Here is a 24,460-nt window from a genome sequence, read left to right as displayed (position 1 = left end):
CCAAGAATGAAAGAGTAATATGCAAGATTACAACCTGTCAATACCAAAATATCTCTCCAAAACGAATATGTTTGATTTCTATTTTTCATATTTAGTTTATCTTTACCTTAGAAAGCAGTTTATCCTTTTTAAGTGATTCTAGTTTCATTTTTTGACGCGTCGTTAATGTATTATTTGTTCAGCAAACTATGTAATAGTTGGCATATATGTTTAAAATCAACTGGAAGAATTCAATCTTTTACGGTTTGTGTTTTCTTTTCATTCAAGAGAAATGAAGCTCGATCAAGCAGCAACTTGGAGCATTTTGGGTGGGACGTTATGAAAAAGGATCTTTTCCATTTCATTTAAAATGGATAATATCCAGTTAGTGTATTTTAGAGGGGTAAATTGTCCAACAAATTAAAATGACAATTTTATCCCTCTAAAAAACACTAACTGGATACTATCAATTTCATCTGAAATGGAGATGATCCTATTCCGGGCGTCATTAGCTGAAACAAACTTCTAGACACAGATTGAAGCTGATAATGGCCATTTAGAGGCTTACTTCTTGGGGTTTTTTTGTTTTTTTGTCACTACAGGGACATCCATTGATATGAAATCTATTATGAACAAAGATTTCGTTCGACCCATGTAACTTAAGAAATTATTTATTTGCCTTTGGCTCTAATCAACGTAGTTTTTCCTTCCAAAACTGGAAAATATACAAAGTAGGAACCTTATTTTACACAAAGAAAAAGCATCATGTATAGGGCTACCTAAAAACAAACAAAAAAAACTTGAAGTTCAGTTGAAGATCCTGTTGTTTCTGCTGTCATCCCTCCAAGTAAGGGTGTTCTATCACAATACAGAATCAATCGTTTATAAATCTAGTTCGAATGAGGGTTACAAACAAGCAAATAGAACTACTCAATTGCAACCCCCGTCTATACGAGATTTGCAAATCACAAATGCAATATTCACCAAGAATGAAAGTGTAATATGCAAGATTACCTCTCAAAACCAAAACATCTCTCCAAAATGAATATGTTTGATTTCTATTTTCCATGTTTAGTTTATCTTTACCTTAGAAAGCATTTTCTCCTTTTAAGTGATTCTAGTTTCCTTTTTTGACTTGTCGTTTATGTATTATTTGTTCAAGAAACTATGTAATAGTTGGTATGTTTTGAATCAACCGGAAGAATTCAGTCTTTTGCAATTTGTGTTTGTGTTTTCTTTTCATTCAAAAGAAATGAAGTTTGAAATGAAGTTTGATCAAGCTGCAACTTGGAGCATTTTGGGTGGAGCATTATGGAAAATGATCATTTTCATTTCATTTGAAATGAATAATATCCAGTTAGTGTATTTTATAGGGGTAAATTGTCCAAAAATTAAAAATGACAATTTTACCCCTTTAAAAAATACTAACTGAATACTATCCATTTCATTTGAAATTGAGAGGATTCTATTCCGGGCGTTATTAGCTGAAACAAACTTCTAGACACATATTGGAGCTGATAAAGGCCATTTAGGGGCTTGCTTCTTGGGGTTTTTTTTTTTAATTTTTTTTGTCACTATAGGGACATCCATTGATATGAAATCTATTACGAACAAAGATTTCGTTTGACCTATGTAACTTGAGAAAATATTTCTTTACCTTTGGCTCTAATCAACGTAGTTGTTCCTCCAAAACTGGGAGAAATATAAAGTAGGAACCTTATTTACACAAAGAAAATGCATCAAGTGGAGGGCTACCTAAACATAAAAAAAAAAAAACAAAAACAAAAAAACTTAAGGTTCAGCTGAAGATCCTATTGTTTCTGCTGTCTTCCCTCCTAGCAAGGGTGTTCTGTTTGATCTGTCTGTCACAATGACTTGATGCTCACTTTCTTCATTAAATCTATCAACGCTGTGCATAAATACTCCTGCAGCAGTACATATTGGTTATATAACTTCATAGCCAGTTGATTTGAAAGGATGGTGTTTTGTTCATGTAATTTAATATCATGTGATCAAAAGCTTTGATCAAATTACTTAAGGCATTTGGTTTTTCACAGAAAAAGAAAGTAATATCAACTTCTTCAACCTAGCTCTTTTGTCATTATTCTCTTATAAGATCGTGTAAACGGATTTAAAAGTAAGAACTCTTCCTAAAAATGAAAGAAAACTAAATCATATTTGCTGAACATGTTGTAAATAGTTTCTATCATGTTTCTTTGCCCCCATACCAATTCAGAAATTTAACTAGTCTCTCATTATGTCACAAGGCAAAAAGTATTTAAAAACATGTATTTTTTATTTTCTTGGACAATTATCCATTGATGCAAAAAATCTTAGTCTAGCACAAGCAGAACGTAAACCTAAGAGTCTGTTTGTAATTGCGTTTGAGAGACTTAAAAGTACTTTTAATACTCAAAAAATCCATTTGAAGAAAAAAGTACTCGTTTGGTAAAAAAATTAAAAGCGCTTTCAAGGATAAAAAAAAGCCTAAAAATAGCTAAAAAGCACTCTTGGCAAAAGCTTAAAAATTGAAGGTTTTGCCAAAAAGCTCTTTTTGACTTAAAAGTTCTATTTTTTAAACGTAATCCCAAACAGGGTCTAAGACTATTTACATTTTGCTATCTACGTTATAAGTCCTATATGCTACAGAAGAACTGCTATATACTACACTAATTACTCGCAGGATTTTTGGAGCAGCACACTGACCTTACTCAAACGCTATCTCCAGATAATCAATTGTTAACTTGGATGCACCTTTGTTGGGGAAAAAAGGAGGAAATAACTAACAAGAACTTACCAATAAACCATATTCCAGCTGCTGGAAACAAAATCGCTGTTAGAATAAGAGCAGTCTTCCTCCAGTTGTCCAGATAATCCTGCATGATTAAAGTAAGGCCAATAAAATGATGGTCTAAACATGTATGAAAGACCAGCATCAGGACTTCAATATCTTAAGATCTCGGTAAACTCTATCAACCCATTGCTTTCTAACAGGCAGAACACAGTTACAAATTACATAACAATCACTATTTGAATGACAATGTAACAGACCTAAACATAAAAAGAAATTCCCTGTTGTGTTCATAAGTTTGTGATATCATTATAACTGCCAAGATACCCCCCACCCCCCAGGCTCACCATTCAATTTACCAAAAGCAATATACTGCCCAAACTAAAAGTTTTCTAAACAGTATCACAGATTCTTTTCTATATACAAAGCATCTATCTGTTGATACCATTATTATTCTTTCTATAATGGCTCTACTTACGTATTTGAAAATTAGGTTTCATACAAGATAGAAATGGGGTTGGACACTCTAGATTCCTACTCATCACTGTTCCCTTTATAAAAAACTGCATGTGGTGTCATTAATATTTTTCCCTGTTGTTAAATTTAGAAAGCTCTATTAATTACAGTGTTGCTCGCGGGCCATCCCGGACAAGGAGGGGCAAGATCACTGTGATGTAGTGATCTGAGTGAGTTTGGGGGGTTTTTTGGGTGCTTTTTGGGGTTCTTGGGTGGGCTTGTGGGGTTCTTTTTGTGGGTGTGCTTTGGGGTTTCTTCTTGTACAGTTCTTTTCTCTTTTTCTTTTTTCAATAAAACTCCTTATTACTTATTATATATATATATATATATATATATATATATATATATATATATATATATATATTTGTTAAAAACTCACTAGGGAATCATTAGTGTTTATGAATTTCAATATACATCTTATCAATTGAGAAAATTGAACTCATTATGGATAAGCTTTAAAAGTAATTATAATTGTTATCAATGAAATTTCCATTAAAGGGAGTAAGATGCAATTCTCTCTCTCTCTCTCTCTCTTCTCTTTAATTTTCTTTTTACTGCTCCTGTAATCTATCAAAACACATGTTTTGACCATTATCCAGAAGGGACTGAATTGCCAATATTTAATTGATTACCTTTTTGCTTGTATTACGCTAGTTTATAACTGAAAGCAGCACTTGATGACTGGAAGACAATAACTAGGAAAGTGCTTTCCATTTTTTCTTTAGGGTTAGAGGAAAGTCAAAAGGCTAAGGTCAAATAGTTACTTCAAAGATATGATTAGGCATCAGTATCATCCACACTTGATACCACTAAAGGAAAACAGTAAGTCCCAACAAAATACCAGTTCAGCATTTCCAAAGACATGATGAAAGAAGGCAAACCTCGAGAACTCCAACAAGAGGTGAGGAAGGAACATCTCCAAAGATGTGAATTGAAACAGTAGAGATAGCCATAGATAGTGGCCTCATACTTGGTTTAACACAATGGAGAGATATATAATTTACAGGTCCCTGAAAATGAAAATAGAAAGTTCCTGTAGAGTAAGTACTCCAAATTGCGAATTGTTAATTTCTTAGCAATACAAAGCCTTTCAGCTTGTATTCAAAGAGATAATGAAAATAATCTTCTAACCAGATATACTTTTTTTATTTTAACAATTTCATGTAGCATACAAAATGAATTCTTCCAGACAAACATCATTAAGTTACTGAAATAAGTTATTTTCTCAAGAGGAAAAAAGAAAAGAAAAAGAAAAGCAAACTCCTTGTCATATTCATGATGGAAAACATAACAATTCTAACACAGAAAAAATCTATAAATCCCTCAAAGTGCATTCATGTTAAAGCAAATTATATGGTATAATGTCCTAGCATATGCCCACATCTCTAGGTCAATTTTTAAGCAGCCTGTCCTGGGGCCATGATCAATTTTTTTGTAAATTCATCAATGGATTAGAAAAATCAGACAGAAGGTTATATGGCAAGGAAATTGATGTCGACACACGGTATAATATTGCCAGAAAGTAGTATAATACTAGATTAGGTGAATCAAAAGGGAGATACATTACATTTTGCAATTTTAATTTAAGAGCTATTAGGTGTATCAAAAAGTGTCACACGTATTTCTTTGCTAAAGCATAGGCCTCCATTGTATTTGGCTGCTCTGGTTTTGTTGGTTGATTGGTTGACATGGGTTAAGGTTGTTGTTGAGTGTGTCAAACATGCCATGGCGAGGTTCTTTTTTGTAGAAGCAAAATTCGTTGAATTCATCATTTAGCCTGGGGGTAATTCTTTCAGTCCGAGAATAGTGGAACGAGGGAAATGGTACCTTCGTTCCATCTTTCTGGGGAGAGAGGGTGCATTTTGGCTACTCTCGACCATTGACAATGCGGCTAAGGTGGAATGAAAATCAGTGGGAGGTTTTATTCGAAAGTTCAGGAATGCTCAGTGTGCCCTCTTGGGCCAACGGTGTAGCAACAGTCATGGAAGCTATATGGTCGTTTCGTAGAGGAGTTCAACAATGGAGGGTGGAGAGACTATTTCAAGAGGAGGAAGTCCTTGCTAGACTCTATAGAAGCAGATTGGTTGGAGAGACTATTTCAAGTGGAGGAAGTCCTTCAGGTAGTGCTTAGCATCGATGGTGATAAACCGTCAAGTCCGGATAACTTCACTATTGCTTTCTTTCAATTGTGTTGGGCTATAGTGAAGGGCGATCTCATGCACGTCTTCCACAATTTTTACGAGCATGGGCTGTTCGAGAAAAGCCTCAATGTTACTTTCCTTACCCTTATCCCTAAAAAGGTAGGGTAGTTGGAAGTAATGGATTTCAGACCTATAAGCTTGGTGTGGAGTCTATAAGATTTTCTTTCCTATTAGAATGAAACATGTGCTGAGTTTGCTCATATCAAATACTCATAATGCCTTTATAGGGGGGAGACAAATTCCCCGACTCAATTCTTATTGCAAATGAGTATTCCAATGGGAAGTTAAAATTGGGAATTCCTGAAGTTATGTGCAAGCTGGACTTGAAAAAGGCCTATGACCATGTCAACTGGGAGTTCCTTTCCTATCTATTGGGGCGTCTTGGCTTTGGCTCTGAATGGAGGCAATGAATGTCTGCATGTATCTCCACATCCCGATTCTCTATTTTGATTAATGGTAGTTTGCATGGATTTTTTAGTAGCTCTAGGGCCCTCCACCAAGGTGACCCCCCATGCCCCTTCTCTTTGTGATTGTCATGGAGGCTCTTAGCTCGATGTTGTCCATAGCTGAGCTGTGATTGGTTTTTATTTTTATTTTTTTTTTTTATTTATTTTTTTTATTTTTTTTTTTTTTAAATCTAGATTCAAGATAGACACCAAAAATGCTGCCCCTTTGGAAATCTAAATTCTCACCTTCTTTTTGCATATGACATGCTTATTATGTGTGATATAGATCAAGATCATATCTATAATCTGGAACACATTCTTTTGTGCTTTGAGGCTATTTCGAGTTTGGAGGTAAATCTTCGAAAATCTGATTTAATTGCAGTGGGGGAGGTTCCAAATCAGGAAGAGCTGGCCAATATTCTCAATTGTAGTATATCCTCTCTACCATTGAAATATTTGGGACTCCCTCTAGGTGCTTTCAAGTCAAAGGTTATTTGGGATGGGGTAATTGAGAAAATGGAAAGAAGATTAATCAGTTGGAAGAAGATATACTTTGTCTCGGGGTGGTTTCCTAACACTAATCAAGGGTACATTATCCAGTTTACCTAAGTATTTTTGATCCCTATTCCCTGTACTAGGAGTAGCTAGAAGATTGGAGTGTCTTCAAAAGGACTTCCTTTGGGATGGAATAGGTGGTGAGCCAAGTTTCATCTAGAGGATTGTTTGCTCCTCAGTTCTTAGAGGTGGATTGGGTGTTAAAAACCTCATGCTATTTGATAAAGCGTTATTGGGTAAATGGTTCTCGAGATTTGTGTAAGAGGATAATTCTTTATAAAGAGGTGATCGTTGAGAAGCATGGGATCCAAAGAGGGGGTTGGTGTTCAGAGGAAGTTAGAAGGCCCTATGTGGTGGGCCTTTGGAGGAATACCGCAATCATTTTTGGCATGATGTTGGTGCGGAGAAATAGTGCTTATTATCAGATTACTTGGACTCTTTTCACAATTATATCAATTAGAATCGAGTTTCATCAGGGCAGTCCAGGATTGAGAGTTAGAGTCCCTACACTTGTTTACTCGACCTATTGTACTCTTTGAAAACCCATCTAGAGGAGCCGGACTGAATGTTGGACCACAACATGCAATCATGATTTTGAAGTGAAGAGCTACTATAATTCTTTATTGCCTGGAGAGCCTTGTTTATTCCCATAGAAAAGCATTTAGAAGGTTAAGACCCCGTTCCGCAATGTTTTCTTCACTTGGATGGCAGCTCGGGGTAATATGCTTATGATTGATAATCTGAGAAGACTGGGTCTCACTCTAATTAATTGGTGTGAACTACAAAATGAATGACGAGGCTGTAAATCACGTCCTTCTCCATTGTGAGTTTACCTCCGATCTTAGGCACCTGATTCTAAATTTATTTGAGTCTCGTGAGTCATCTCTAGCAATACTCTAGAGCTGCTACATTGTTTGAAGACACAAGAACAGGGACATTCCAACAAAGCCTCTGGTAAGTCATTCTTGCACTATTAATGTGGAGCATTTGGAGAGAAAGAAACTGGCACCTATTTGAGGATTGTGAGTTTAATGTTCTTTGTTTAAAATCCTCCTTTATGAGTTCTCTCTTAGACTAGGCTGCAACTCTAGTTCCTAATTTTTCCTTCTCAAATCTTGTAGATCTTATTCACTTTTTAGACTTCGAATGCCATTAGGGAGGTTGTTTTCTCTTGTATACTTTTTATGTATGGGGGCTTTGCCAATTTTCTTTTTTTTTTTCATAAATTATTATTCACAAAAGAAAGTTATCAAAAGGGAGAGGCATCTGAATAGGCCATTTAAGGAAATTTTGCTTAGCGGTTGGCAAAAGGGGAGGAAACTAGAAAAATGTTATGGCACCATGTGGATATTGTATTTTCCAGTATTGCTTTGCTCTCAGAAGATATTAACTCCTCTCGTATTTATTTTATGAGAAAACATTTGATCAATAACAAAAAAAAACAATAACAATCATGCATCACAACCATGAAATGATACTTATGAGAAAAAGATGCTTGATTTACTGAGGATATTTCCAACTGAACAGTATGTTGAGCATAAAGGATGATTAAAACACGGAAATATGTAGCAACATCAAAAAACTATTTGCATTAAGGAGGGAAATACCTGAGTGGCAAAGACAAGTAGTTCACCAACCGAAAAAAGAACTAGGAAAACATACATGCTCTTGAAACAAAAGGCACTGAAGCAAAATACCGCTCCCAAAAATGTTGCCACTGAAAGAAGCTGCAACAGTTTCCAACTAAGCTATTTAGTGGCAGGGGCATGAAGAAATAATTTTGGTATGATTATTGTAAACAAAGACAGAAATATTTGGATTGTATAAGGCCATTCCTGAAGGTTTTCTCAATTCCACAAAGCTTCACTAAACCAAACTTCTATATATAAAAAGCATAGAAGAAAAAGAACTGACATGAATTCTATTTCAAGACAAGCCAATTAAATTCACAGCAAGCTCAACTGTTCAAAGCTTCTGGCCTATGTAAATAAAATTGCCTAATCTTCCTCCCCACCCCCCAAAAAAGAAAAGGGATATGAGAGTGAAATTTCCCAATGTTTGAAATTGGAAATCATAGTACATGACGACTGCTTTCCCAAAAATTCAACATCATATCTGAAGATTCTGACCCAGCTTATGCCATCAGAACTTCATTTCGCATTTTGCAACTCCAATTTGCCTTCTATCCAAGTTGGTTAAATTTCTATGATGTGTAGAATATGATTTGCTTAATCAACATTGTAATTAGTTTCTAAATTTAATATTGAGTTCTGCACTTTATTCAGTTTCACATCATAAAGGACCATGGAGTTTTGTGATGTTGAAATATAATACAGAAGGCAAAAATTCATTTAAAGGTTTCTCGTCATTAAAAAGTTTCAATAACTAAGTCAAGTCTTAGGAAAAAAAAACATGCAAAAACGCTAGACATGAGAGTCCCAAGGCACTAAAGAATATGTAGAAATAACATTGGTAGCTATAGGAAGATTTAGTTGTATGGAACTGCATTCCTAGCTCTGTATGAGAACTGCACACATGCCAATAATATTTCTTAGAACTTAATGTAATAATGGCAAAATGTCTAGAGGCCTAAATAAACTGCCATGGTTAATTATTCATATACTGATGCAGCAAGGAGAAACCAAGTAGACAACTAGAATAACAGAGATAAACAGCAACTTTTACTCTGAAAATAATTAAAGGACAAGTAGCAAATAGAAACAAGAAGTGAGAACCCTAGACAGCTCTCCAACACAACATTCACTAAAAGCTTAAGCTATCGAGTGGAGAGGTACAAGTATATATACCCATAAACAAGCACACACCCAATGGATGTGAGATTCATAAACATGTCCGACCATCTAAGTAATAGAATTAAAACATAAGAATCTAACAGCCCATCAAATTAATTTAATAGAGTAAAACATTAATAAGCTCCCTAACAGCATGCTGACTTGTGGTTTCATCAAATACCTATTTCCCCTATGTTTGTTCCTATACTTGAACACATTTTAGAATCTGCTTTTTAAGTATGGCAATCTAATATTCTAAATGGCTGTCTCTAGATGTTGTGACGCTTGGAGTATATACGCTGGTTATTCTTTTCGATCATGTTCTTATTTTATACTAATATCCAATGTGCCAAGAGTACCAAAAATGTATAAGACATGCTTTCCAAAGTTGAAAAAATTATTTTCTTTAGATAGTTTGTCTTGGATACATATCAGGAAGTATCTGAGAATAACTGGTATATGATATAAATCTTGGCGGATGCTAACTTTCATCTCAAAGTGATTTTATGAAGAATAAAATTTCACAAGAAAAAAAAAAATGGCCACACAGAGAGAGAGAGAGAGAGAGAGTGCAAAGTCAAAGACCAACAACTAGCGGTTCAAAAAGATAAATATTTGATGATCTCGCTCTTCTATGCACAACAGCCCAACAAGAAGAAAATAATGCATGAATGTCTACCAAAAGAATCAAGGAAGGTAATCCTAGTTCCTTTCCTCTAAACTCAAAAGAACCCACCTTAAAAGCATTGGAGATGGTGTTATTCATAAAATCAAGAACAAAGCCTCCAGCTAACGTGCCCAATATTCCACAGACAATTGTAATCCCTCCAAAAATCAGATCTGCATTGCTCTGCAAAAATACCCAATTGCATACGGTGCAGCAAGATCACCAAGTTGTATCTTGGGGTTACATTGTTATCATTTAATAAGCGTATCTTATTTATGCAAATCATGTGAATTTAAATGAAAGGGGTATTTTAGAAAAGGTTGCATTGAAAAATTTAAAATTGCATATATTAGATAAAAGGTAAGAGCTTACCATATTATAAATATTTTTACCAGCCTTAGGTCCCCAATATGAGTAGGCACCAATAACGAAGTTGTATGCTATGTAACCTAAGGATCATTCAGTGTTTAAGAGAATTAGTACGTCAAGAGTGAGGAAAGCAACATGTGAACTGAATTATTACTTTCGAAATATCCCAAAATAAAAATCACAAATCCAAAGATGAAGTTCTTCAGATTAACTTATTAGGATAACACACTGAATTAAATGGAAGTAGCTACAGATGCACAAGATGGTAGTAAAGCAGGAGAGAAAAATACCTAGAACATTAACGACATACACCTTCTCAAGCAAAAGCACTTGCATATCTTTCAAAAATCTTGCAAATTGATTCCAAATCTTGGTTGCAAAACTCACCCTGCCATAAAATAAAATCTATGAAAAGAAAATATATATTTCCATACTTTGGCAGGTACTATATACAATTTGCAGGTAGTATAAAGAAATATTAACCACATTTAAAATAACATATTATGAGCTGAAGGATGCCAGTCCTCACATGGCGGGTTTATATGAGCTCTTATCCCTGAACTCTTCTCTCGTGGATGCTGCTCCACCATTACCAACTGCAACATCTGTATCTATGCATTGAGAATCTAAATAAAATATTTTTTTTTTATCAAGTATCAAATAAAATAATTGCAGCCAATAAGGACAACTACTCCACATAAGAGGCTAATCAACAGAGCAGATTCCTGTTATCATTGACTACATAAAATATTAATGAATAATGTTAACTATTAAAGGACTGAAGCAAAGACTATAGTAATGACATGAAAACATCAAATTTAAAATCTTTCTAAACAACACATTTTTTTTATGTCTTTTTGAACCTATAAGTAGTTTATGGTGGTAAGACATTGTGATGCCTAACTGGAGTATAAGAGAGTATCTTGCTACATGATATCCTTCCTTTTCCCTCCTAAGAACCCTAGTTAGAAATCCATAACTCAGATTCCATAATTTATTCAGAATCAATGCTTCAAGCAACTGGCTTCAAAATAAAACTGCATTTCAATAGCTATGAAGCAATCCTGTCATGAAGATGGTGAAATTTAGACAAGCAGAAATTTTGTTAAGGAAAGTTGATTAATTAGAATTTGTGCTTAAAAACTAAGGTGTCATATTTGATCAATAAAGTTCTAAATTCATGCATTTATGCAACTATACAATCACATAAAAAACTTGGAAGTTATATGCTGATGCATCTTTCATATACATTGGCTTATTGGGAATGTTATCAGCGATACGATGTTCTGTATCTAGTGAAGGAAGTATTTAACTGAAAGGTAAAATAAACGGATACTGCATAATCCATTGTGTTATAATCATAATTTGCAGTACCTTGCGAGGCAGCTGTCTCTACCTCTGCCAGTGCTTTGTTTGATTCAGCTGGAGCAAAACCTGTATGCACAAGTCGTTTATAAACATACATAAATGGTTGCAGCATCACAAGTAAATACATAAGAGACATGCACCTTTCAATTGAAGAGGCTTCATCACAAAGCCTAGAACTGCGAAGGGAAGCATTAAAATTGCCTCCACCCAGAATGCATAACGCCAATTGAGATAATCTCCAACCTATATATTCATAACAAAAAAGGAATAGAGTCAGCCGAATAAGGTCAGGGAAGGAAACATAAAGGAGACGGGATCAAGTAAGAAACAGCAATCAGAATATCAATTATAGTAGATAAAAAATGGTCACACATCCATAATTCTTATGATTTGACAATTAAATATTAGGAGATCATCCATGACAACATGGTCCTCAATCATACAACAGTTAAAGTAAAGAGACGTACCAATCCACCATAAACGTAGCCAAGTGCATATCCAGTTGGTATACACATGTAGAATATTGCAAGCCATGCTGTTTTCTGATACAAATACAGGTATAAGAATGAGGTTTCAAGCAGATAAAAAAGCAAAAAGCAGAGGCAAGTATAATACCAAATAAAATAATCATAACTAAAAGGGGAAAAAACACACAATGGTGTAAACCTGAGATTAAATCACATCCGAAAGCAAGTGACAAGTTGGAAAGGGAAGGGAGGTTACAAGGGACATTACGACTATTTACATTGATCTGACAAAAATTTTGCCTGGATTTCATAAGGAAAGGTATAATATTGACCCACTGCATCACTGCCCAAGAAACTCAGCAACAGAACATGATAACAGAGAAAGCCTCAAATCTCTAGGTTGAACTGTAACCCCGCTTGGAAAGGGCTGAGCATGGTCATTTTCCTTAGCCTAATTGAATACAGATATATCTCAAGGTTCCCAAAGTCCATCTGACCCTGGTTCAAAATGTCATGAGGATATTTGGTATATTTTAGCCTACACCATGCCATATCTATAAGAAAATTAATTTGGCAACAGAGATATTTTGCTTGGTCCATGTTCTTTGCTTCTTATTCTCTCCATCTGTTGACTGCTACGTTTCCTCTTCCCCATAACTGATTAATGGAAGAGTTCCAAGCTCAACTGCTGGCACCAAGTTTCTGTCTCTATAAAATAACCAAGGGCTTGAATTGCTATTTCTAGCCGCTCTAATGACAATACACTCGACTTTCTCTGTTGACAACATTTTTTCCTGATAAGTCCTCTGATGACAGTATTAACCATCCTGATGTAAGAATCTTCCCCCAAACCTTCAAAAAGGGAAATATAAAGATCTTATGACTAGATATAATTTCTAGAGTGCACTGACTTCCACAAGACCTACCAAAGGAACAATGTTGGTGACTCGAGCACAAAAAGAAGTAAGAGAAGACTTCCTATCCCATCCCAATTCCATCCCCACAATCAGAATTAACAACTCACTCTAAAGGACAAACATTTAAATGTTTAGCACATCAACGTCCAAACTGAAATAGCTGCACAATTTATGATGGTAGATGAAAAAATATAACCCAATGTAACCATAGATATCCAAAGGAATTGGAAGACATGAAACTATTAGTGTTCTGGGACATTAGAGGGGACTTGAAATTAACATTCATGTGCAACAGAATCATTGCATCCAAACAATTAGAGGAGAGTTGAAATTAGTGCAGTACACGGAATGGATCATACAATGGCAAGCATAGTCAAAAGGGAAAGGAGGAAAAAAAACCTGAGTAGCTGGGGCATTATCATCAATGAATGGCGCTGCAAGACTTATAAATGAAGCCTCACCAACACCAACCAGCCTGCAGAAACCACATTAAAGGAAAAAATTACTACAGCGACTGAAAAACATATTAATTCATGTGTTAAAGAGTCCTTATTACTTAAGTACACAAAGACCTAAAATGAGAGTATATAAGATGAGTTGTACTTATCAAATATAAGATTAATTGAAATTTATATATACGTATGTATAGCCACTTACATGCGGCAGATTGTAATGGACCAGAAATTAAATGAAAAACCGCAACCAATTACAGCTAAAGTCCAAACTGAAAGTCCCACTCCAATAAGCCTAAATGGATTCACGCTGCAAAATTTGAGAACAACAATTAAGGACTCATAGAGAAATGAAATCACTGAGACCAACCTAGCATCATACTTTCGGCATACAGTACAGGAGAACATTAATATGAAAAATTAATATGCAATGCAGTAGAAATCAAATGGAAATGCACAACTGATTGCAGCGAAGTCTGAACTCACAATCCAGGTCCAACAAGCCTAAATGAATCTGTGAAAAATAAAAAATAAAAAATAGAAAATAAAACATATTCTCTTTCTTCAATCATATTTGACTAATATGGCAAAACAAAATGCACAATGGTAAAAAGTTATTCTACATGAAGGTAAATTAAAATAAAAAAAATAAAAAATCTGCCTCCATTACATAGTTAGACTAGTCAACCTCAAGGATTCAAATGAACAAAAGGATAAACAGGAACCTTGACATGAAATATAAATTCTCATACTCTTGTTTAAAGCCCCTGTTCATCTTTGAAATTTCTTTTTATGCATAAGAAATTTTTTAAAGCATTAGAACATTTCCAATTTTCAAGGGTGAGTATCAAGGCAACAAGATCCCTTTCTAGCTGCCCTAAAAGATTAATGTACTTGAAGCACGTTGGTATAACAAGCATGCTAGAAATGAATACTACAATCTCTCATTATCAAATTTCAACATAAATTTGTATTCTTAAAATATTGTCAATAAAGCTCTTCTATCAAATGGAAAATCTAGGGAGGAGGATTCTTGCCAACACCAAACAGTTAAATTACATTGCCAGTGATGGTCCTGGAAATGATACTTGGAATTTATTTTTTTGGAGGAGCTCAAGACTTTCTCCAAATATTTAAAACTTCACCATAAAATTTCCTGCATGTAACAGATTTCGCAAATAGCTTCATGCATGGTCAGATCATATAGCCTATATAATATATTTGACCTTAGCATTTCATTGGTAGACATTTTTCTTTTGTTCTGCTAATGGCTGGTAAACAATAAAGAGTTGAATAGGGAACCATCAATTTCTGAAAGATTTATAATCAAAAATCTCTCTACGTGTATACTCACAAATGTATACTCAATAATCTTGTACATGTGAGTAATCAATTATAATATGAGAATGTCATTGAGGTTTTTGAAAAATAAAAAATAAAAAACTAGAGTGCTATGACAATTGTTTAGTGAAATCAATTGTAATTAATAGTAACTTCGGACAAGTCACGAGATGACAAATGTCTTAATAAGCCTATTGAAGCTAGTTTTTATTTTCCCTCTAGGTCCCTTTCCAAGCCGATTGCATTAACCAAATTGCACAAGCTTCTAGAACCCTCCTTAGCTGTGTTTTACATGAGAGTAGGCTAGGATTTTAATTCCCCTAGTGTGGCCATGTTTTTACAAGACAATGGAGGCTAGGGTTTTCCCCTCTTCTACAAGTAAACACATTCTTATGAATAAGAAGCTTGTGCAGGCATAAGACACATACAGTGTTGTCAAGAGTTGAAAGACACAATTTAAGAGGCCACACTTGCCGTCTCAAGTCGGTCATTGGAGAGAAGATATAATTAATTGAAAGGTGAGGCACATAATTTGTAGATTAAATCTCACTATGTTAATCAAAATGTAATAATCATTGAAGTATGTGCTCTATTTAAGAGAAACCTAGGTGCAATATACAGATAAATTGGAAACTGATAAAAAAGCAGATAAAACTGAGATGGGTTGGCAACCTATGCAAGACAACATGACTATTACCTCTTTGCCAATGATGCAAATATTGGGGAAGCCACAAGAAGTCCAACCATAAAAGCAGATGATAGAACTCCATCTTCAAAATTGCTCAAGTTAAACTCCCCCCTACATACAATAAGAAACTGAAATTAAGTCAAAGCAATTTAAGCTTCTTAAAAAGTTGATGTCCCCATAATTTTATTGCACAATCAAGTGCGTCATTGTGCACAAATGGATACAACACACATGCACAGTCACACACCCACACACACACAAAACCTCAATCACTTAGTAGCTGCAGCGAGTGGATGTAATTTTAAGATCGCATAAATGTGCACAAGTATGACAGAGAAAAAGTGAAGTAACAAATGTTTTTCTCAAATTTTTCATTTTTTTTATGCTTCTTGGAAACAGATGAATATATCTAATGTCAATGATTGTATACTAATGATGAGAAAATATGCAAGTTTATTTCTATCTGGGGCACATAAAACACGATGGTAAAAAGAAAAAAAGTGCAAATAAGGTATGCAAAGATTATTGTCACAGGTTCAAATGAAAGCCCCCAAAGTTAATCTTACTGTATTCCGGTACCAGCTGTGCATGTACCACTTTTGGTGCAAGTTCCTTGACTACCATTGACACCATTGCTGGCTATTGTTCCTCGATCCACATAATTTATCAAGTTAATAACACAAAAGATAATGAGCAGCCTGCAAAAACAACATAAATAAGTCTATTATATGACTAGACCAACAACAAGAAATGTATGAACCTTTAAAGTGGATCGTAAAGTCTGAACTTCAAGAGATTTTCAACCCAAGTTCAGAGATAATTAAATAGATAGTACATTTAGACTCAGACACAAACAACATGAAGTTTTGGGTATTTTTTTAACATAAAAAGTCAGGGGGTGCATATACATACGTGCATATACATACCAGGCTTTAAATTTGATCTTCTAACTAACCTGGAAAATCACCTTTTCCTTTTAATTTCGAGAACAAGAAGCCATCATTCTGCCACTAATACCTAAAAGCACCCCCAGCCAAGCCACTTAGTCAATTAAGTAAATAAGAAATGTCATTTTCCTTTAATCTCCCATTCTACAATCCACCAGAACACCTTTTTATCAAATTCAAGGACTAACTGACCACTCAAAGCAACCAATCTAATTCCTTTATCAGTCCTGACAATAGGACTTCAAAAGCCTTAACAAAATCATCTTCAACAAAGAATCAATTCAATATGCACTCCAACCCATCAACGTCAACTGTTAAATAATATAAAAATATGCATATGCACAAATTATGGGCTTTGTTTGATAACATTTTCCCCTTCTCCTTTTTGTTTTCTCTTTCCAAAACAAAAACATTAACAAACAACCCAAAAAATAAAACACTAACAAAACTCTTGAAACTACTTTTACCTTTGTGTTATGTCAGAACACTTTTTCCACCAAAAAAAAAAAAAAAACCCTTCTAAAAACCATTAACAAACGGATTGTAGCCAAAATTCCTAATTTTCAATACCTAGTGGCCAGTTTGATCACAGTGGAGACTAAAAAAGAAAGAAATTCTAAAAATCAATCTCAAGTCTACAGCATTTTGGATTCTAAATGGAAATACATGAGAAAACTCTATGCGTCCCAAATAACTGTATAGGCCACGGTTGAGTGAAGCACCTTTTTCTATATATATATAAACTCACCTTCTTTTCCTTTCTCACATTTTCTCAGAAACCAAACACAGTCCCAGCAACATAATAATCAAAGTTACAATTTTGAAGTTTGGCACATTGACATTGCCTTCCAGAAACAAAAAAACTCAACCAAACTAAGCCCAAAAGAGTAAATTTTGACAAAAGGAATAAATCCTTCTGTTTTCTCTGATATTCCAGGACCCTTATAATCTACGAATTTTCACGTCCAACATTTTTTCAGGAACCAATGCACACACAAAAATAAATAAATAAAAGCTTGAATACCAACTACGCTCATTACAAAATCCCAAAAAAGAAATTCAAAAAACAAAAAACAGAAACACTCAAAATCCTCTCTTTTTTTCTCAGCAACCAAAAATTCCACAAAAAGACAAAAACCCACCAACCACGAGAAAGTACCTCTTGGGCGTGAACCATGACGGGGTTGGAGCAGTGCTAGAAGCTCTCCGACCCATGTCTGTCTCAGCCGAAGGCTTGGATTCCCCTGAAGGCTCTGCTTGTTCTTTCTCCACTGCCATAAAAAGAAAAAATGTGTACAAATATGTACAGTTGAAGCAACCTTTGATATTTGAATGGTAGTTGGGAAGGAGAAGAGGGGGGTTGTCGTTTACTCCTAAAACTTTGAGCTTTTTGTTGATAGGTTGCTCTATTGACTGGAGCTAGAATCATGCATAATAAAAATGAGATTATTAATTTGAATTCTTAAATCACGTTGGATAAAGTGGATATTACTAATTCGAATTTTTCTCCACCCTTATCCAGACATGTTTAAAGAAAAAAAAAATTCGAAAACAAACAAGAACTAAAAAATACTCTTTTTTTTTTTACTTGACGTGTGATATAATTAGCCAGGAGAAGAATTTAGTTTTATATGGTTTTAAGATCATTGTTGCAATTACAGTTTGCTTAGGTTTCAATTTGCTTTTAATCGTGGGTGTGCGGTTGCACTGTGGACTTGTGAGCTACCACGTTGTGATTGGGCCATGTAGACATTGGTTTGGGGATCACCCATTGATCTCAAAACATCATATGATATGAGAGTTGTACGCGACACTCTAGGAATGAATTGAAGAATATACCACGACATGGTAGTTTAGCCAAAAGGAAGTTGGGTATCCAGAAGAAGCACAAGATGCTTTTTCTTTTGTCCTTCATTTTTTAGGCTTTTCTTTAACCAGAAAAAGAAAAGAAAGAAAACCTTGATATCTAGATCATGATTCATGATCTTGGTGGTCTGGTGGATGCTTTTTAAGGGAAGTAATGATATCTTTTACGTTATAATTATAAGATAAAAATATTATTTTTAATATTATTTTTTTAAGTGTCATATCATACACGAATGTATTGCATACTCACCGCCAATTTACCACTTTTATTATGCTTTGCTGATGTGATCAATCTTTACAATTTTTTTTTTTTGTTCAGTAATGCTATATAGTACATTTTTATCTCATAATTCTGATATGACAATTCCAACCAATTGTCGTTTTTTTTTTTTTAAAAAAAAAAAAGTACAATAATTGATCCAAGTTGGCTGGAACTATCACGTAAGAATTGTGAAATAAAAATATAATTTCTGGCATTACTTTTTTTCTTTAACAAAGACAGGTCCAATGACATGTTTGCCAGTGTTACATAAGCAAAATTGGATAAAAGTACGGTGTAGTATTCTATATTGTTGTTTGAACATTGTGAGTTGTAATTTTTTTTTTTTTCCTGCCAAATCATTAGATTATCTCAACCAACGCATCTAACAATAAAGTTTGGTGGGAATCTCGTATTTTGATGCATAAGTGTTAACTTACATCAACATCTGCATCTGAGAGACAAACTTTAAGATGTAAAGTTGTGAATTAAGTGCATAGATTTTTTGGCCATACCAACCTAGGAAGCTTTGCCAAAGTAGTGGCTTAAGTATTCAAATGATGATTGCATAGAGGGTCCAGGTTGGAAAGAGGCCCCCAAACCCTAAGACAACTAGATTGAGATCTGGCTTTTTATTTGAGCATTTTGTTTTAAATGAATGGTTAAGAATGTAGCAACACATTAGAATGAGAAAAAAATGGTGGCTTGCCAAAGTTAGTGTTGCATCATCTTCTAAGCTGCTTTGCCAATGTTACGAACTAGAATATCAAGTGCGAGATAAATTAAAGTAAAGTTTTTAAAAAGAATCTGAACCTCTTTCAAAAGTGAGTTTGGGAATAAACATCGGTGCATGCCTTTATTAATATCAAAACCTTATTTGCGTCCTCATTAAAAAAAAAAAAAGACGGGTTAACTATATTTATTACCATTAATGTTCTTACGATGTTTCAATTTTTGCAATCACTCTTCAATCTATTTTTGGAATTGTAATGTTTCCCTTTCACGACCTAAAAGAACAAAAATACTCTCGGATAAAAATTACTTACTTTTTTTTTTTGGTTTAAAATACTTTTATTTATAAGGGAATTCTCATTAATAAAAGTTGCAAGAATCTTTGCATTTGAACAAAAGCTTGTTAATTACATGGGGTATTACAGTGTAGGTGGCGGATCTCATGTAGTTCTGAAATGGAAGTATTCACTGAAATATAATATTTCTTAGAACGGGTACAGGATTGGGAGATGGAGTTGATTTCATCTTTCTTTGAGACATTCTATTCTCTTAGAGTAAGGCAATGAGACGCATATAGAATTTGTTGAATCTCTTCCAAAAGGCAACAGTTTGAAGTGAAGTTGTTTGATCATGTGTTAACCATAGATACAGGTTTCCCATTCCCTTGGAAAAATATATGGAGAATAAAGACTCCTTCAGGGGTACCATTCATTATGTTGACGGTGGATTTAGGAAAAAAATTAACGTTGAGTAATTAATGCGGTATGTGTAAGAAAAGTGTGGAATCTATTGAACACCTTCTTATTCATTGTGAAGTTGCAAGAGAATTATGGATCTTGCCTTTTAGTTTATTTGATGTTGTTTGGGTTATGCCTAAAAGGATGAGATAGCAATGAGTTCGGAGCGTTGTGACATTTTGGAAGTGTGGGGGCTCCTTTATGTTTAATGTGAAATATTTGGAGAGATTGGAATGCACCGAACGTTGAAAATAAAGAAACTTCAGTGGTAAAGCTGAAAAAAGATTTTTCAACAACTCCCTTTCATATGCATAGCATCTCATCATTGTTTACTTTTCTGTAGTTTTTCTAATTTTTTGAACATTTGTTCTTTTTTATCTACTAAATAGGAATTTCTCTTGTATAATTATTGTGTATTAAGGCTGTAACTCCCTTTCATATATATATATATAAAGAATTTGGTTGCTAGATTACCCTGATTGCATTATGTTGCAATTTGCAGTTCTGTATACCATTGTTTGTCCTATTATTCTATTACTATGACTATATATGTAGCATTCAGTGTAGCTTATTTTAGCAGCTGGAGTTTTGCAAACAAATTGTGCCTTGTCATTCCTGCTCTAGAAATTCTCTATAGATTGCTCTAGAAATGCCATATCCATATACCATTGTTTGCCAATTCTCTTCCTTCTCTATTTTTTTTTTCCTTTTTCTTTGTAAATACTAATCTATGGAAGCATCTTTACTACTCAATCTACAACATCTATACCACATTATTTAACATAAAATTATTATGATTTTATATTAAGAGTGATTGAATTGGTGATGTGATTTTTCCATTTTTCCAAATGGCCAAATCTTAAAGAAAAAGTAAAAAAGAAAACAATGGAATCCAAGGAGTTCAGTTGATGTAACCGTTTTCTTTTTAATCCAATGAACTTGTCATGTCTTTTTTCAGCGGAAGAAAATCTAAGTTGTTCAAAGAGGGTAGGGTCAAGTGGCATAAACAGACAGATTGAATGTGTGGTCAGTAAAAAGTTCATCCTTTGTAAGTAATCTATTATGGTGCCCTAACGATGTTTTTATTGACTTTTCTTTAAAGCACTGTGATGGCTTGTCTTGAAGTGGCAAAGGACCAACCCATTCAACCTATACTCACTTTCATCTTTTCTTTCTACTCTTGTCTTTTCCTCTGTTCTGAAGACATTGAAGTGGGTCTTGTTTCTTCTCATACTCACTCCCAATCATTCCTTTCCAGTGTGGTGTCCTCTAAAACGCTTTTGAAACTCAAAATCTTTCATTTTTCTTGTTTCAGGACATGACCATCATCACTCTTGAGGATCTGAGGAGGGACTCTCTTGAGATATGTGGGGACTTCAATAAAATCAAAGAGGAGGTGATCAGAGCTGTGGGTGGGGATCAAAACGAGGTAGACCGGCTGCTAACTGTGAGGATCTTGATGGGCTTGGATGAATTCTACAAGAAGAGAAAGCGGTACCAGGAGAAGAAGCCATTGGAGTCAAGAAAGTCCAGGTAATAGAATTCAATATATATATGTGACTCGTATTCTCTCACTCAATCGGTAGAGACCTCTCCATTCATATATATCATACGTTACAGGTTTTATAAACATCAACTACATACTCACTTTGATCTCTTACTTATTGTATTACTACAAAGATAGTTTCAAGTACTGTAATTGTAGTAGTAGGATTGGGACTCAAGTTATCTTGTGTGCTTACCAGGAAACCCAAGAAGCAGAGAAAGAACCTGACAGAGATCAAGCACCCGGTTCCAACCCAAATGCCAACCGAGTTCAAGGACAAAATCGCAGGGCTGCAGGGTTTGAATATCAAGCTTGTGATTCAAAAAGAATTGACCATCACTGATATGAACCCTTCTCAGGACCGGTTTTCAATTCCAAGGGGCCAAATGAGGTTTGACTTTCTAAGCAATGAGGATCAAGCCCGTCTTAAGGAGAAAGAAGCAAATGGAAAACACTTCAAAGGCAAGAAAGTGCCATTGATAGAACCAGGCCTTAAGGAATCGAGCGTCTTCTTGAAGAAGTGGAAATTCGGTAACAGCAGCAGCTATGTGTTGAGCAACCCTTGGATGGATATTGCAAAGAGAAACGGGCTCAAGCCAGGAAATAATGTACAACTTTGGTCCTTCAAAGTCAACCAAAAGCTCTGCTTGGCCCTCATTAATCTAGATAATTAGTACTGTGCTCAGCAGCTACGTGTTGAGCAACCCTTGGATGGATATTGCAAAGAGAAACGGGCTCAAGCCAGGAAATAATGTACAACTTTGGTCCTTCAAAGTCAACCAAAAGCTCTGCTTGGCCCTCATTAATCTAGATAATTAGTACTGTGCTCAGCAGCTACGTGTTGAGCAACCCTTGGATGGATATTGCAAAGAGAAACGGGCTCAAGCCAGGAAATAATGTACAACTTTGGTCCTTCAAAGTCAACCAAAAGCTCTGCTTGGCCCTCATTAAGCTAGATAATTAGTACTGTACTTTTTGTTTCTTGTCAGTTCTTTTTATTTGGGCTTGTTGTAAAAGTATAATCACTACAACTTAACTCGTTTTCTGTATAATTAATTCTGTTGTTCAGTTTAATTTTTGATGTTGTCTCGGTGATCATATCCATTGCATTCTGCATTAATATATTGTTTGAGGTAATAACTGAACAAATTCAGTTATAACTTTTGTTCCTGACTCTACAATGTCAATCCCATGGCAACAGTTGTTAATGAACAATAACTTGAAGATAGTGAGGATAAAAGGATAGGAGAAAGGGCATGCCCCAAGCTTCCCATCTTAGGACAGAAAAAGTATCTAGTAGCAGCTTTTTCTAAGAAAGTTATCATGAATTTAGAGTATCTAGGTGACAAATTCGTTTAGAAGGAAGTCAGACCACCAAAGTGAAGAATTTGATTTAGGCTCAAGAGAAAACAGGGACCAAAAAGCAAAATCATGGTTATATTTGTTGCTAACACTATCACATAGTGATCATTTGGAATTATATCAGACGCAACCAATGTCCAGCAATACCTCAATTTTCTCCAGCACAACATGATATGAATGTTAAGATCATCTTTTCAGGAATCTCTAGTCTGCTGAAATTTAGAAATCTACTAAGCTTTTTCTTTTCTATTTCTCCAATAGGTAATAATTCAGTAGAAAGCAACAGTACATATAAACTAGATAGTAATAAAACACCTTTTTGCTTGGAGTACCATGGAACATATAGAAGATGGTTCTGTAACAAGGTTTTGGTCCAACTAGGTTGATATTTGCTTAATCTATGCATTTAGATTCGTGGCCCAAATATGTTCTGTATATCTAGAAAACAAAATGTAATGACAATAATGATATATAGCATTAAAAGAAAGTAAGAGAACTTATAATCTAGATTTTACTTCCTAAGACCACTTGATTTGATGTGAAATCTACTGATGAAACTTAAGGATCTATATCTCTAGCAATTATAGGTTGGACCCTCACCAAAAAAGGGCAGAATGTTTTTATCCATTAATAAAAAAAATTAAAGGAGAACCAAAATATCTCCACTCAGAATAGTATCTCATCACAATAATACAAAATTTATAACCATTCATTCAGCCAACTTTTTTATTCCCCATGTTTGCTTTCCAGCTTCAGTTTTCCCATACCTCTGATTCTTGTTCTAAATCTAAATTAAAGGTTTTAACAAAAAGCTTCTTTTGAGCTCCTGAGATCTGCACTTTGAAGCAGTTGAAGAATTCAAGCAAACAGTTAAGGCATGAATTATTATTAGTATAGCCAGTCCATCCAACACAATGCAGAGGCCAAAAATGAAGTACGTTTCTTGGTAAAAGTGAATGATTGAAGATGTACATGTTATAAAGAGAACAATAGAACTCATCTGCAGGGGGTGCGAGGAACCTTTTTTCAGTGATAACCTTTCACAAACAGTTTGAGGGCATACCCTTTTAGTTCCAGACAATGGGATGAGGTCTGATCTAAGTGGGTGCGTCTGATCTAAGGCGGTGCAGCTGATCCCAATTCCCTGACAAACAAATACCAATTCTCAAAATAATGAAAATGCAATTCACAGCCACAAGACAACCTTGGAAGATAATATTTAAAAAAATGGAGGGCAAAATAGTTATTTCAAATTGAGTTTGTGACAATTTGGGGGTGTATACTCTGACCGGGACCGTTGGTGGCAAAGCCAATGAAAACCGGCGCATGTGCGCTTATTTCGACCGTTAGCGACAAACACGGTGAGCACCCGCTGCACCATTCCGCCAAACACGGTGAGCACCCGCTGCACCATAGATGGGGTAGTAATTATGATTTCAAAATGGGTTTGTGACCGTTGGCG

General features: G+C 34.9%; 2 protein-coding genes across 3 annotated transcripts; one reads left to right on the top strand and one right to left on the bottom strand.

Annotated features, from left to right (window-relative positions):
- Nucleotides 1–1,616: 1,616 nt before the first annotated feature.
- Nucleotides 1,617–17,886, bottom strand: LOC132177557 (probable sphingolipid transporter spinster homolog 2). 2 transcript variants are annotated; one of them, XM_059589928.1, is made up of 16 exons: nucleotides 17,656–17,886; nucleotides 16,116–16,247; nucleotides 15,559–15,660; nucleotides 13,726–13,830; nucleotides 13,468–13,543; nucleotides 12,152–12,226; nucleotides 11,825–11,927; nucleotides 11,691–11,750; nucleotides 10,846–10,927; nucleotides 10,607–10,704; nucleotides 10,320–10,396; nucleotides 10,017–10,130; nucleotides 8,096–8,215; nucleotides 4,168–4,296; nucleotides 2,777–2,855; nucleotides 1,617–1,904 (listed from the first exon to the last, which is right to left on the bottom strand). In XM_059589928.1, the coding sequence occupies exons 1-16, from the start codon at nucleotides 17,772–17,774 to the stop codon at nucleotides 1,771–1,773; spliced, it is 1,605 nt and encodes a 534-aa protein (XP_059445911.1). In that variant the 5' UTR covers nucleotides 17,775–17,886; the 3' UTR covers nucleotides 1,617–1,770. The 2 variants fall into 2 exon arrangements, with proteins under 2 accessions (XP_059445911.1, XP_059445912.1); XM_059589929.1 differs by having other exon boundaries at nucleotides 10,846–10,921.
- A 3,298-nt stretch (nucleotides 17,887–21,184) lies between these two features.
- Nucleotides 21,185–22,710, top strand: LOC132179195 (B3 domain-containing protein At1g05920-like). The gene is made up of 3 exons (XM_059591860.1): nucleotides 21,185–21,301; nucleotides 21,406–21,623; nucleotides 21,836–22,710. Exons 1-3 carry the CDS (start codon nucleotides 21,200–21,202, stop codon nucleotides 22,308–22,310), a joined length of 795 nt encoding a protein of 264 aa, XP_059447843.1. The 5' UTR covers nucleotides 21,185–21,199; the 3' UTR covers nucleotides 22,311–22,710.
- Nucleotides 22,711–24,460: the final 1,750 nt, after the last annotated feature.

The sequence above is a fragment of the Corylus avellana genome, chromosome ca4 (assembly GCF_901000735.1).
Source record: "Corylus avellana chromosome ca4, CavTom2PMs-1.0".
NCBI classification, from domain to species: domain Eukaryota; kingdom Viridiplantae; phylum Streptophyta; class Magnoliopsida; order Fagales; family Betulaceae; genus Corylus; species Corylus avellana.
This window is presented reverse-complemented; position numbering and strand designations above follow the sequence as displayed.